The following is a 13,140-nucleotide window of genomic DNA, read 5'->3' as shown; positions in this document are numbered from 1 at the left end:
TGACCAGCCCCAGTCTGCCAGAATGAAAAAAAGTCTCAAAAGCCTGATGTTTAAATGAAAAAAGAAATAAATTCATTTCTTGTAGCAGCAGCAGGAACAGACAGGTTAACCGTCTGCCTGACAGTTGAAACAGCAGGCTTGCGGCTGCTCTTGGCTCCCAAATCTCTTGCAGCTGGGCCAGCACCCGGAACAGCTTTAATCAAAGTTCTAGGCCAGTTCAAATATATTCACTCCCCCAGTTTCATAGCATAATCCAAAGTACAGGGGGCTTGATCATTAATCAATGGAGAAAGATCACCAGGCAAGACTTTATAGACTTGTTCAAGCAAAATTAACTTTCAAATCTAAGGGAACCAAGTCTTTGTTAAAAGAACATGAAAGAATATTGTTGCTGATGATAACACAGATCTGTTTGCAGCAGCTTTTCTGAATCATAAAAGTACATTTTACTTTGGAAAATAATCTAGATGTTTTATATTTCTTTTCCAGAGACGTTGCTGCTGCTATAGATAGAATGGATAAATGTAATCCTGATACCATGATATATGTTGTAAGTAACTCTGGACTCAGTACAGATGGTTTTGTTCTTACTTGATGGCTGAGGTTTTAATGTTTCCTTATTAGCAATCCAACCATTTCCCACTGTGGGCATCAGAGAAGCTCCCCAGAGGCTGGTGATAGACTGATCTTCTGAAGTTTGATTTTTCTAATAAAAATAAAGGACTATTTTAATGCCGTTAAAACTAACGTAGCCTTATGATATATATTTGTGTGATGATATATATTTTGAGTCCTGTTGTTGTGACTCGTCAGTCCTGAAAGAAGAGTCCATATTTCAGGGCATGCTTTCTGCCCTCCTCCAGCCCCATATATGATAAATGCATGTAGATTTGAGTGCCTGTCTTACTGGGGTACGTGTAATTCCTTTTCCTTTGATGCATTTTTTTTTCTTTTTCCAAGACAGATAAAAGCCAGAACTCTCATTTTCAACAAGTGTTCCAAATACTGAAACTACTGGGTTGTGAATGGGCAGAAAGGTTGGTGTGTTCTTTCTAAGAGTTGGTTTTCTTTTATTGACATAATGATCTGTTCAGGATGGGAGGGGAAAATAAAATCTGGCCAAGTAGTTTCTTAAATGTAGAGCAGCACAATTGTCTGTTGTGAAAAGTCACACAAGCGATGTGATAGCACCACAATTAATTTTCATACATAGGTAATCTTTGTATACGCAGTTTTAGCATTTGCATTGTATTTGAGCAAGCTTTCATGCCACGTTTAGGCTTTGGGGTGTCCTATTTGCTATTGCCAATCCATGCCTAAACATGGCTGTTCTTAGGATGTTTTAACAGCAACCTATTTGTTAAGAACAGATTGTTGAACCTCCATGTGGAGAACCTGCAACACATTGTATTGTTGTATGTTATATACCTGGTGGATGGGAGTGTATATATCTAGCCCTCACCATACAATGAAGACTGGTCGCTGGGTAAGTTTGTGAACTGATCCTCAGTCAACTAACTAAGAAGGCCCGGAATGCTACTGGTTCTGATCGAGAGTGTTCAAAATTAGGAACTAGCCTCTACCCCCTAAGGAAATGAAGTTACAAACAATACAACTTGAATACACATTGGGCTGGATCACCACTAACATTTCCAGGGGCGCAGGGACTTCCACCAGTGGTGCATGGTCTTCCTGTTTCATCCCTTCCATGGCAGCCACAAATGCAGCCCTGAAATCCTGTTCCTGAAGGAGAGGGGATCTCCAGGAACATCACTAGGGGCATTTCAAGGAGGGTAAATAACACTCCACAGATAAAAGTCCTCATGCCTACAGAAACGTTAGTTTGGATCCAAATGTGTGTGTGGCCGGGTGGGGCAGGGGCAGGGGTAATTCCTTCCTTCAGGTTTCTTAACTTTTGTGATATGTTACTCGTGCCCTTTCCAAGCTTTCCCATGCATCCATTGGTTAGAGGCCTACTTATTTTTATTATCACTTGTCATGTTTTCATAGGTTTAACAAAATCCTTTAGAATATTTAACAGTGGTGATGCAGAGGAGGACTACCACAGGATGTGTTAGTAATCCGGCCTCCATGTTAAAAGTGAAGAGACACTGCTCTCAATAGTAAATGTTATTGCTGCCATTTGACCCACTTGTGCTTAATTATAAATACCTGATTTATACTTTTGAGCATAAGATTAGTTCCCAAAAAGTACTATTTTGTGTGATAGATACTATAAAAAAATCTTGTTTAGAGGGGATGCATTTCTACTTTCTAAGGCTCAAAAAGTACCACCTCCCTCAGTACAGCAAATAACAACAACAACAACAACAACAACATTCAATTTATATACTGCCCTTCAGGATGACTTACCACCCACTCAGAGTGGTTTACAAAGTATGTTGTTATTATCCCCACAAGACAACACCCTATGAGGTGGGTGTGGCTGAGAGAGCTAGAAGCTGTGACTGACCCAAGGTCACCCAGCTGGCTTCAGAGGGATGAGTGGGGAATCAAACCCGGTTCTCCAGATTAGAGTCCTGCGCTCTTAACCACTGCATTAAAGCTGGATTGGAAATGAACGGAGCCTTTACTCTGTTTGGTGTAGGTGCCAGCATGTGCCATTTGGAAGAGTTCAAGGGATGAGAACACGAAAAGGAGAGGTGGTTTTCCTTGAAGATGTTTTGGATGAAGCTTGCTCCATGGTATTAGAAAGAATGGCTTCTACAAAAAGTTAGGTGATTGATCTCTTTGTTGACGTTACTGTTTGGACAAGTGTGATGTTAAGGCTTCACCTTTGTTTCCAGACTATAACGTTCTCACTTCCTCTTAAAAACTGGCTCATTTAATGAACTCTGCTTCAGTATGATGGTGTGTTTGTAATGTCCCAACTGGCAAACTATGGTTTTTTGCAAACCATTGTCTGAAGCTGGATTGCCATTCTGGTTTGTAGGGGTAAGTGCAAACCAAATGATCCCTTCTGTTCTTCTATTCATTCTGTTAATGGAAGTAGATCCAGAGGAGTTAACTGTGTTAGTCTGCAGTAGCAAAATAGCAAAGAATCCAGTAGCACCTTTAAGACTAACTCTTTGCTATTTTGTTAGTAGAAGGGCAACTTTAGATCCATCTCCTGATTTGAATGTAGTGGCAAACTATGGGTTGTGCTAAATTAGAGGTAACTAATTGCAGCATGCAAGGGAAAGGGGACAGTGAAGTGAGAAGAGCACATGAATGCAGGATTGACATTATAACAACATCTGTTTTTCCATTTGTGGACTGTGGTTTAGTTTGCCAGATACGTATTACAGGCAACTGACAGCTATAAACTTTTTTTAAAAAATCAAATAATTGAAGAACTAATTCTTCCCAGCCAAATGAAAATGTTATTTGCCATTACATTTTTTTTTGTTTCAAAGCAAACCATCCATCCATTGGTGGATTTTTTTCCTTGTCCAGGATCCCTTCTGGATTATCACCTGTACCCTAGAAATGAACCCCTTTTTAATAATTTGTTCCTATGCAAAATTACGCCGGTATTTAAACTAGAGTAATTGCATAGAATGTTACAAAGGAGAAGAAAAATGGGATAGGATTCATTATTTGCAACCCTTTGACCCCATCCAAAGGGTTCTTGCACTCCATCACTTGATAATTGCAGATCTTCCTTTAAAAGATATTTGATATTTAAAAGATACTTGGGAATTTCCTGCATTTTGCAGGGAGTTGGACTAGATGTCCCTAGAGGTCCCTTCCAACCCAGTGATTCTATAAAACTAATTATATTTTGAAACTTTGAGAGGGTCAGTGCAGACATAATGTTCCCTACCTCGTAACAATGGGAGTATTATGTCTCTGCAGCACTAACTCATCTAGCTATACCACTTAAGAAATAGTGTTTATTACTTTCTCTCAGCCAGTAGCATCTGTTCTGCCATCCATCAATTGCATTCGTTTTGAGATAACTTTTTTTGGCCTATTATCTGCTCAGCAACCAAAGAACTGATCAACCCTCTTGAGACTGCTCAAAGAGTTGGACTTGCTGCACTAATAATTCAGGTTTGTTCATGCTATCATCCTTTTTTACCCTTTAATCTTATGAGGAAAACATAAAGCAACACTGATCAAAGGACTACATGATGTTGTTTCAGGACTTCAAATGTCTCTTATCATCTGACTATCAGTTTAGCTGGGATCGTGTTCTCCAAAGCCACGGTGACTCTGGTGTCTTCTTGCAGTACACACATGCCAGGCTGCACAGGTAAAAAGCACACCTGAGAGCAGATTTGTATTGGTTTATCCTAATTTGAATTAATGTAGAGCATTTTCCCATGGACCTTTTTTTGTGTTACTGAATGCATTCACTGAATTATTAAAATACACAAAATAAAAGCATATAATTAGTTCAGAGAGGTTTCAATACTCAGTACAGAATTTGAGATACTTTGTAGAATAAAGTTAGTCTAAATGTGGGGCTTGTTAATTCTCATGCTTTCTTTATATGATATTGGGCAGGTGGCAGGTAGGGATGTTGGAAACATTTATTTAAAACACGTCTACACCTGCCAGTCTTCTAGCTGGCTTAGTTCTTTATAGTATATAGCTTTGTAATGGCCTTTGCCATTCTTCTATGCCAGAGGTAGCTTTCCCGTATCGGACCACTCTTTCTCCTGCTTGGAAGCCAAGGAAGGGTATGTCTGGTGCACAGCTTGGTAGCTGTGCTGTTCCCTGGGCTGGCATAAAGTGGTGTACATATCATATGTAATTTTTTTATTTCTCATTTTTGTAGTCCTAGTCCTATTGCATTGCTTATTAGATGTTTGATCCTATTGATCAAACATCTTCCCTGTGTAATCCACGTTGAGTCTCAATGAGAATAATCCTGTCCAATGTATACAGGTCTAGATTGATAATAATAATAACTGCGCTTATATACTGCTCTTCTAGACAGATTAGTGCCTCATCCAGAGCGGTGAACAAGTTAGTGTTGTTATTATCCCCACAATACAGCTGGGGAGCTGAGGCTGAGAAGAGTGGCTTACCCAGGGCTACCTACTGAGCTCATGGCAGTAGTAGGATTCGAACCAGTAGTGCTGATTTGTGGTTAAGTGATTTGCACACTTAACCACTGTGCTACAGCAGTTCATGATACAAGTTTTAAGGGTAGCAGCTTAACTTCTGTTACTAATTCCTTGCTAAATGCTAACTACTCAGATAGATTGAGAATGGTTTATATCAGTTGCTCAGGAAGGGCCATGTCTCAGTAGTGGAGCATCTGCTTTGCATGCAGAAGGTCTCAGGTTCATTCCCTGCATCTCCAACTTTAAAAAGGTCAGGAATTAAGGTGATATGAAACATCTGTACCTGAGACCCTGGAGAGGTGCTGGCTGTCAGAGTAGAGAATACTGACCTTGAGAGGCAGTATAAGACAGATTCATGTCTGTTTATGTGCTAATATATATAGTCAGGCAATTTTTCTTTTCAAAACAGCTGTTTTCTGGAAGATCTGAGCTTATTAGCTTCCTCATTGCTAATGTTGTGGTACTTGAATCTGGCCTTTGACACAGTCCAAATTTCACAGTGCATTCTGGCCCATACCCTTCCTATTGCCCTTTTGAAAAAGCAACTAGACTTGAGGCAAAAAAGGCATGCAACTAGTTCCATATGCCAAAGCATATATTAAATTTTTGTGTAATAGTAACCCCTCCCACATGTCATATTGTGAGCCATTTTTGGAATCATTGGGATTTTTGATATAGGCTAAAGATCTCTATGCTACAGACAGAAAAGGGTTTAAATTTTTTTTTTAATCACTGGGAGACATCTGTTCTTTGGATCCCAGATGGTGTTATTAACCCTAGGATTATGAGGCCTGTGGTGCAGTCCTAAGCAGATACATGCTTTTCAAAATTCGTTAAAGTAAATGGGTTTTACTAATCTGCTTTTAAAAATGTACTGTTTCAGCAAAATATATGCCCATTAGTATAAGATGAAAACGGTCATTAAAATGTGATGTGGCTTTCATTCTTATTTAAGGAGCTTTATTGATGCATATTTGTATTTTTTTAAAAAAATTCTGATGTAGGGTTCTTCTTTTCTCTAGCTTAGAAGAGGTGTTTGGAAAAGTCAGTCACGTCTCCTATATTAACCCTGCATGTTTAGAAGATCCACAAGCTATTTCCTTAATTCAGCATCTTCTCAGGTATGTTAGATGTACAAGCATCACACTTTTAGCGTGCAGTTCTGTGCTAAGTTATGTGGAAGCATGTTTCTTTGAGCATCATGGGGCTTACTCCCCTGTAAATTATTGGGCTTCTGGTAATCTGGCTATACTGTGATTCCTGGAGGCTGCACATGAGTACATTATTAGTTAGTAGGATGCTAACACTAATCCTAATGACCTAGTTGAAAGTAAACATCACCAATTTTAATTCTGTTTACTTCCAGCTAAGCATGTTTAAGACTTAAGTTGATGCTATAGCTCTTGCCATAAATAGTGGATGCAGTCCATGTCATATAAAAACAGACTTTACAATTGAGGTTCCTAGACTATACCCTACATTTGCTGATGATGATCTGAACACTTAAAGGCACACTAAAAAAGGTTGTCGGTCCATAGCCATTCCTGACTTAGTAATGTTTGTAGAAAATATTTAAAGCAAGGATGCTTTAAATGGAATATGGTAGAATAGGTGTTGTGAATCCCAGTGGAGTGTATCAAACTGCTGTCAGTAAGTTTAGATAACAGAGTTTTATTGTCACCAGCCAAAAGAAAGCACTTTAGTTGCACTTGGGAGTCTGCATCTGTACAGCTTATTAAGAGAAGCATAGATTTATTTGGGTCTAACAGTTCTTACTTCTTCCTTGAAAATGCAGTTCCCAGTGGTGGAGGGAATTCTAGGAATAAAACCCTCTCCCTAAAATCCAGTATCTGGGATTCTTTGGGGGTAAGAGAGCAAAGGTGGTTGAACTGATATACAGCTGGTACCTTTTTTATGCCCTGACAGTGGCAATCTTTGATAAAGCTCTTCTGATTTTTGAAGGATGGTCAACTGTTTCTTTCTCCTTCTCCCCACACCTTCAGATATGATGAAATTCTTTACCAATCTTCTCAGGATCTTCAGCCTAAGCACATTGTCGTGTATCTTCTGGCACTCAGGTGAGAGAGTCTTTCCTTTTTAGTGGTTATATATTTTTTATTTAAGCAATAAACAGTAAACATAAAAGATAAGAAAGAACACAACAATCTAAAAAAGCACACTAACAGTACATATAAACATGAAATAACAAACACGACAAGCAACTAATAATAAAAAGAAAATACAATTTAGAAAGATATGAAAAAGAGAAAGAAAAAACTAAACTACAAGTTGAGTTCTGATTTTCTCTGCAACAAATATATATCATTTTCAAAGTCTCAGATTATTCTATGTTAAACATAAAAGCCCTCTTTTTTCTATTGTTCATGATTCTTAATCCATAAATCCAGATATCATCAAATCATTTTGTTTCATGTAAAACGTCTATAAACGATTTCCATTCAGCCAAAAATGTAGATAATGTCTTTTCTCTGATTAGTGAAGTAAATTTTGCCATTGATGCAAACTCCAAAGCTTCTATCCACCATTCCTCCATTGTAGGTAATGTTGTTTTCCATTTTTGTGCATACAGTACTCTTGCTGCCGTGATCATATATAAAAATAAAGTTCCAAAACTTCTTTCCAACTGGCTGTCCATCAGTCCCAACAAGAAAGTCTCTGGTTTCAAATGAATTTTAATCTTCAAAAGAGAGTCCTTTTTGAACAGGATTTAGTTCCCGTTTTTAAGAACTCCTCCTCAACAGCCTGAGTAGTTGGATGTAAATTAATCTGTGAACAGATTCACAAGGAAGGATGTGTCTTGATAATAGAGGTCCATTAGAAAAACATGCCACTGTGTAGAAATGAAGAAGCGCACACTGTAAGGCAGATAACCTTGATGTTTTGCCTTTTATTTGTTTACTACTAATTTAATGCAATTCTAAAATGCCTTGAGTTCTTTGGCAGAAAGGCAATGTGCAGTTTAAAAAACTAAGACAAAAAAGTAGAAAATCTCTCAGCAGAACAACCCATCAGCAAGTTTCTCTCATGTCATTCCTTCCCTGCCCTGTAGTTTCAGTTCATAGAACCTGAGCCCACTTCCACAAGAAAAATCAGTTACTCCTCCTGGTTTTACTGGGGCTTTTGAAAAATTGTTTCTTAAGTCCATTCTCTGATTATATCAAAGACATTTGCCCTGAGGCTACTTGTAAAATGATTTTACTCTAGACCAATAGCATGTAATCTTAGGCTCTACTATACAACATCTGATTTTCTATAAAAGCAGTTGTGGGTTGAAGATGGGGCTTAGGGCAGCATATTAACTCTCCCACACCTTTTTGTTTCCAAGATGGAGATTGCCCCCCCCCCCACTATTGCTGTTAATGGAGAATGGTGTTCCCTGGGAGAGTTAATCCCCTCACAGTGCTGTGATCTCGCTAGGCCCCTTTTAAAGAAAATTAAAGGCTCGGGAACTCCATTAAAGGATTTCCAGCATCTCATCTAGTTGAGCCCTGAAGGGCACTTGGCCTTTAGAGCCATTTGATTTTTATCTTAAAAAGGAGTATGCAGAAACCTTATCGTCCTTGACATTGTCTGGGTATTGGCAACTTTTTAAGGTACGACTTTTTAAAACATTTTTTTCTACCAACTGGTTTTTAAGCACGTACATGAGTAATAGCTCTGTGAAAGTCAAGGCAATCCAAGAGCCAAACGTTCTGTTTCCTGGTGACGGCTGCATATTTGCCATCAAAAGTGTTCTCATGGGACCAGATTCTAAGTCAGAAGTAAATCACACTGAGCTTAGTTGTCCTTCTTCCTAGTCATTGCACTGATAACTGCAGCCTTTAAAGGGTTTCTGTTTCAGCCCACTATTTCTGTTTCAGCCATTTAGCCGCTGCAGCTCTTAAAATGCTACCTGTGAAAGGGAGTGTGCCGGAAATAGCAGAGGTAAAGTAAACAGGTGTTGTTTGACTGTGTTTCATTATTCCTGAATGGTATAACCTGACAATGAGTTTGCGCTGAGCCTGTATTTTACCAGATCTGCAAACTATGATTGTAGCTAACTCATTGGAATTTTTCCATCTTCCTCTTGTTGGGGACATCTAAAGTAGCTCTTTGGATCCCTGAGGATGTTATTAACTCTGGAAATTTGTTTGCGGTGGGGGGACAGTGTGAACAACAAAGAGGGTAAAATGAGTGTCTGAAATATGGGAAGATTAGGGGAAATCCCCCCCCCATCCTTTTTCCACTGATGATAGAAACAGGTGGTAGGATATGACAACTTCTTAATTTAACATCTCTTCTTGACTCTGCACTAAAAGTGGACAAGATGCTTATACTGCTTATAAAGAGACACTGCCTATCCACCAACACTGCCAAAATGAAAATATCTTGCAAGCAATGCAGGTGGATAGCTTAGGCAGGAGGTGGCTTCTATTTCCATAAAAATCAAACTACAAAGAACCCCTTTTAGAAGCAAGGAGCTGAGGGGTTAGGGATCATCAACGGTAATATCTACACTGCCAAGGCTGGATGGTGATGCCCCTCTGTGGATCACCAATTTGGGTCTAGCAGCCTCAAGGTCAAAGCTCAGCCCATGTAGCCTTTTTTCATTCATAAATGTATGGAAATATTTCCCTGTTTGATCCCAATCCAAAATTTAGCCAAGAAGGATAGAAGTTAATGAGCACATCTGTTCTTCCCTCTACCCACATGACAGATTTCTGTCTCGAGTGCTGTTCTAGTAACACCACCTGCGCTTCAAGCTGTACTGTGCCAAACTAAGGCAGAGTTATAAATGCTGGAGGTGGAAAGCTGGTCTGTCAGTGCAATTAAAGAAATTTTAATTGACTGATCATCTGCTGACTCAGTTAATTGGTTAAAAGAGTTACATTTATATGCATTTGCACATTACCACAATTTGATTATAGGGTCCTTTCTGTCGATGCGATCAGTAATAAACAACATCTGCCACTCATGGTTAGAAGGGAAAGTCTGTGTTCAATATTTTTCTCCTTTTATTCCCTAATCTAGTAATGCACCACAACCAAAACAGCATTGGACTGAAAGTGCATGTCATTCCTATTTGGCCCGAATGACTGATAGTTCTCACCAGTTAGTTGCAGACTGAATCAGTTTAATAGCTGGTTAATCCATGAAAACTAATCTACTGATTTTCTTGCAACTTTGATGAGATAACAGATAGATCGTAACTGGGCATCCGGTCACCTAGTAGTGCCTCCCCCTCCATACTTCTTACGAGAAGTCTAAAGGCACATTTTGCATGTTTTTGATGGTTTCACTGCAGAAGTGGAAGGTGGGATCATTCTTACATATTTTTTAACAAAAAGTAACTGTCCTGTCTTTGGAATAAATCTTTGGGTCCCTTACAATGCAGACAAAAGCATCATGAAATATATAACTGGAAAGAAGCATCTGTTTTTTCTTGGTATGTATTACTACTTAGATCTGTGCCAGGGCTGTATTTAAAATAGGCCCACTTCATGGATCGTACTTCTGTATTAACACACATGTACCATAATCCCTGAAAGCCAACAAGAGTCCGTTGCACACAGCAGTTCCCTTCGCACATTACAATAAATGTGCGTTTTCCTAGAGTTGGAAGCAGCCTTCAGAGAGGTGGGTGGGATGCTACTACAGAGTATGTTACCTACTTCCAGTTATTTCCATGGACATAAGCCTATTAAGAGTTCAGAATACCAACACGTGTGTGTGCCTGCCTCTTGTATACATATGGATGGTTTTACAGTTCATTTGTTAAAACTAAACTATACAGGAAATGATTATTGGTGCAAACTGGGCATCTTCACACCTGTCCTCACGTTAGCACCTCCAATGTGCTGCTCAAAACCCATTCTCGTATGCCTATTAATTTTTTTCCTTGAAGTAGCTTTTAAAAGGAGATGATTGATTAAAAATAAAACTTGATTGCCTTCCCCATCTGTTCTGCAGGCAAGGATCTGTCTGTTCCTGGCTGTACGCTCTGTTCTGGCTAATGGAATGAAACTTCTAGGAATCACACCTGTAAATAAAATGTAATAAGACTGTCAATGTCTGCCCTAAAATATGTGTGTTTCAAAGACCAGAAGTGGTTATGCTGTTGTCGTCCTCTTTTTTACTCAGTGCCAGAGGATTACTTTAAAAGCTCAGGGAGTAACTTTGTGCAAGAAGCTCTCTGGTTATGCTACTAAGCAAATCCCGAGATGTATTATTGATCTCTCTCTCAAAAGACTGTCAGTACTATGAGGCGATTGTACCAGTGTATGGTGTTCTGCTGGTACTAATAGTGTGGTGGTGCCAATTCTGTGGAATAGACTGCCTGAAAAAACTTCTGATTTTCAAGGATGGTCAGCTGTTCCATTTCTCTCCTTATGGTGAGATTTTGTCAATCTTCTCATCTTCAGCCTAAGCACATTGTTAGCGATCATCTGACTTTCAGGAGATGTTGTAATTTGAAGTTATTCAGGAGGGACTAATAGCAGCTAGAAGTGACTTACTGCACTTATACACAGCTTTTCTTGACAGACTATTGCCCCACTTAAGAGTGGTGAACAAAGTCACTGTCTTGTTATCCTCACAGTACAGCTAGGGAGCTGGGGCTGAGAGGAGGGGCTTGCTCAAGGCCACCTACTGAGCTCATGGCAGTAGTGAGATTAGAACCAGCAGAGTGCTGATTTGGAGACCAGCCACTTAACCACTATGCTGCTCCAGACTTTTTTGTTAATGACTGGTTTAAAAACTTGTTGCAAGCCACTTTGGCTTTCTTTGTCAGAGGAAATCTGTGAATTAGGATTTTCAGGTCTTCTCCCTAGCTAGCACCATTTTCCACCCACTTCCTTTGTTATGTGTTACACACACAACCCACTCTTTCCCCGTTCTCCAAAATGCCATTTTATAGGAAGGAAAGAGATCCCATGACATACCAGAAACTGATTGAAGGAATTAAAAGGAGTTTTTTTACTACTACGGGGAATTCCTTTTGCTTTCCCCTTGCGAAATGCAAGTTTGCAGGCTTTATGGCCGGCCTCTATTTGGCAAATGCTACTTAGGAACTTCCTGCAATAGCAGCGAGAGTCTTTTTTGTTCTTTTGTCTAACAGTCAAGGCCAATTGTGTGCCCTGTTGAGAATGTTCCATAAATTTTGTTCATCTTCCATCATCATCATCATCTATATAGCCCTTTCAGGACTGAGAAGCACTGAGAAAAGTAAGATCTACTAATTTTGTCCCCTAACAGTAATTTCACAAACTCTGCCATGGTACCAATTCAAGCGAAATAGGAGCTGGTGGTCTGCAGCACAGAAAAGGTTAGGAAGAAGTCCTCATCTTCTTTAACCCATCGTAAACAAGATCCATTTTATCCTGCTGTCCATCCGAAACTAGCTGCACAAGCAGCTTAGTGAACTACAACAAAATTTACAATTAACATTCAATACAAGTATTTTTGTATTGTTTGTTGAAAATTCACAAGGAGGGGGGTGCTTGACTGCTTCCTCCTCTCCCTCTGATGATGCTATCACCAGCAGTTGCTATAAAAACATAATTTCTATGAAGTTAAAATTTAGGTGCTAGCATGTCAGTTTAGGTAATCTTGACTAGGATGGTTGTTGTGGGTTTTCCGGGCTGTATTGCCGTGGTCTTGGCATTGTAGTTCCTGACGTTTCGCCAGCAGCTGTGACTGGCATCTTCAGAGGTGTAGCACCAAAAGACAGATATCTCTCAGTGTCACATCTTGACCAGCGTCATCATTTCTTCCAGTTTCATGCAGTCATAAGTTGGTTCTTTCTGAAACAGGCCAACTTATATAGAAAAAAATGTGTAACAAAAACACACCTTTACTCTTACAAAAGCAGCTATAACACTGAATGTAACATTTCCCCCTTGTATCAATTCCAGTCAGTGTTGATTTCGGTGGGTGGATGCGAATAAATACACATCTGAGAAATGTCTAATATACACTGCTTTGGTCGTTTTTCTAAATACAAAAAGTCAAATGCAAGAAGAGCTGTACCCAAAATGGCACATTGCACTTACCTAGCGGATGC

General features: G+C 39.4%; 1 protein-coding gene across 4 annotated transcripts in view; it reads left to right on the top strand.

Moving 5' to 3' along the window:
• RARS2 (arginyl-tRNA synthetase 2, mitochondrial) overlaps positions 1-13,120 on the top strand; it is a 37,701-nt gene extending 24,581 nt beyond the window's left edge. For 3 of the 4 annotated variants that reach the window (XM_054971735.1, XM_054971758.1, XM_054971748.1), the window contains 9 exons: positions 490-550; positions 961-1,037; positions 2,609-2,733; positions 3,989-4,056; positions 4,149-4,258; positions 6,101-6,199; positions 7,082-7,156; positions 8,960-9,023; positions 11,049-13,120. In XM_054971735.1, coding sequence (XP_054827710.1) covers positions 490-550; positions 961-1,037; positions 2,609-2,733; positions 3,989-4,056; positions 4,149-4,258; positions 6,101-6,199; positions 7,082-7,156; positions 8,960-9,023; positions 11,049-11,135 — 766 coding nt within the window. In that variant the 3' untranslated portion in view covers positions 11,136-13,120. Of the gene's footprint in view, positions 1-489; positions 551-960; positions 1,038-2,608; positions 2,734-3,988; positions 4,057-4,148; positions 4,259-6,100; positions 6,200-7,081; positions 7,157-8,959; positions 9,024-11,048 lie in introns of those variants that run through there. The other variant, XR_008596540.1, reaches the window with a different exon arrangement.
• Positions 13,121-13,140: the final 20 nt, after the last annotated feature.

The sequence above is a fragment of the Eublepharis macularius genome, chromosome 1 (genome assembly GCF_028583425.1).
Source record: "Eublepharis macularius isolate TG4126 chromosome 1, MPM_Emac_v1.0, whole genome shotgun sequence".
Taxonomy (NCBI): Eukaryota; Metazoa; Chordata; class Lepidosauria; order Squamata; family Eublepharidae; genus Eublepharis; species Eublepharis macularius.
The sequence above is the reverse complement of the archived record's forward strand: the minus strand, read 5'-3'. Positions and strand labels throughout refer to the sequence as shown.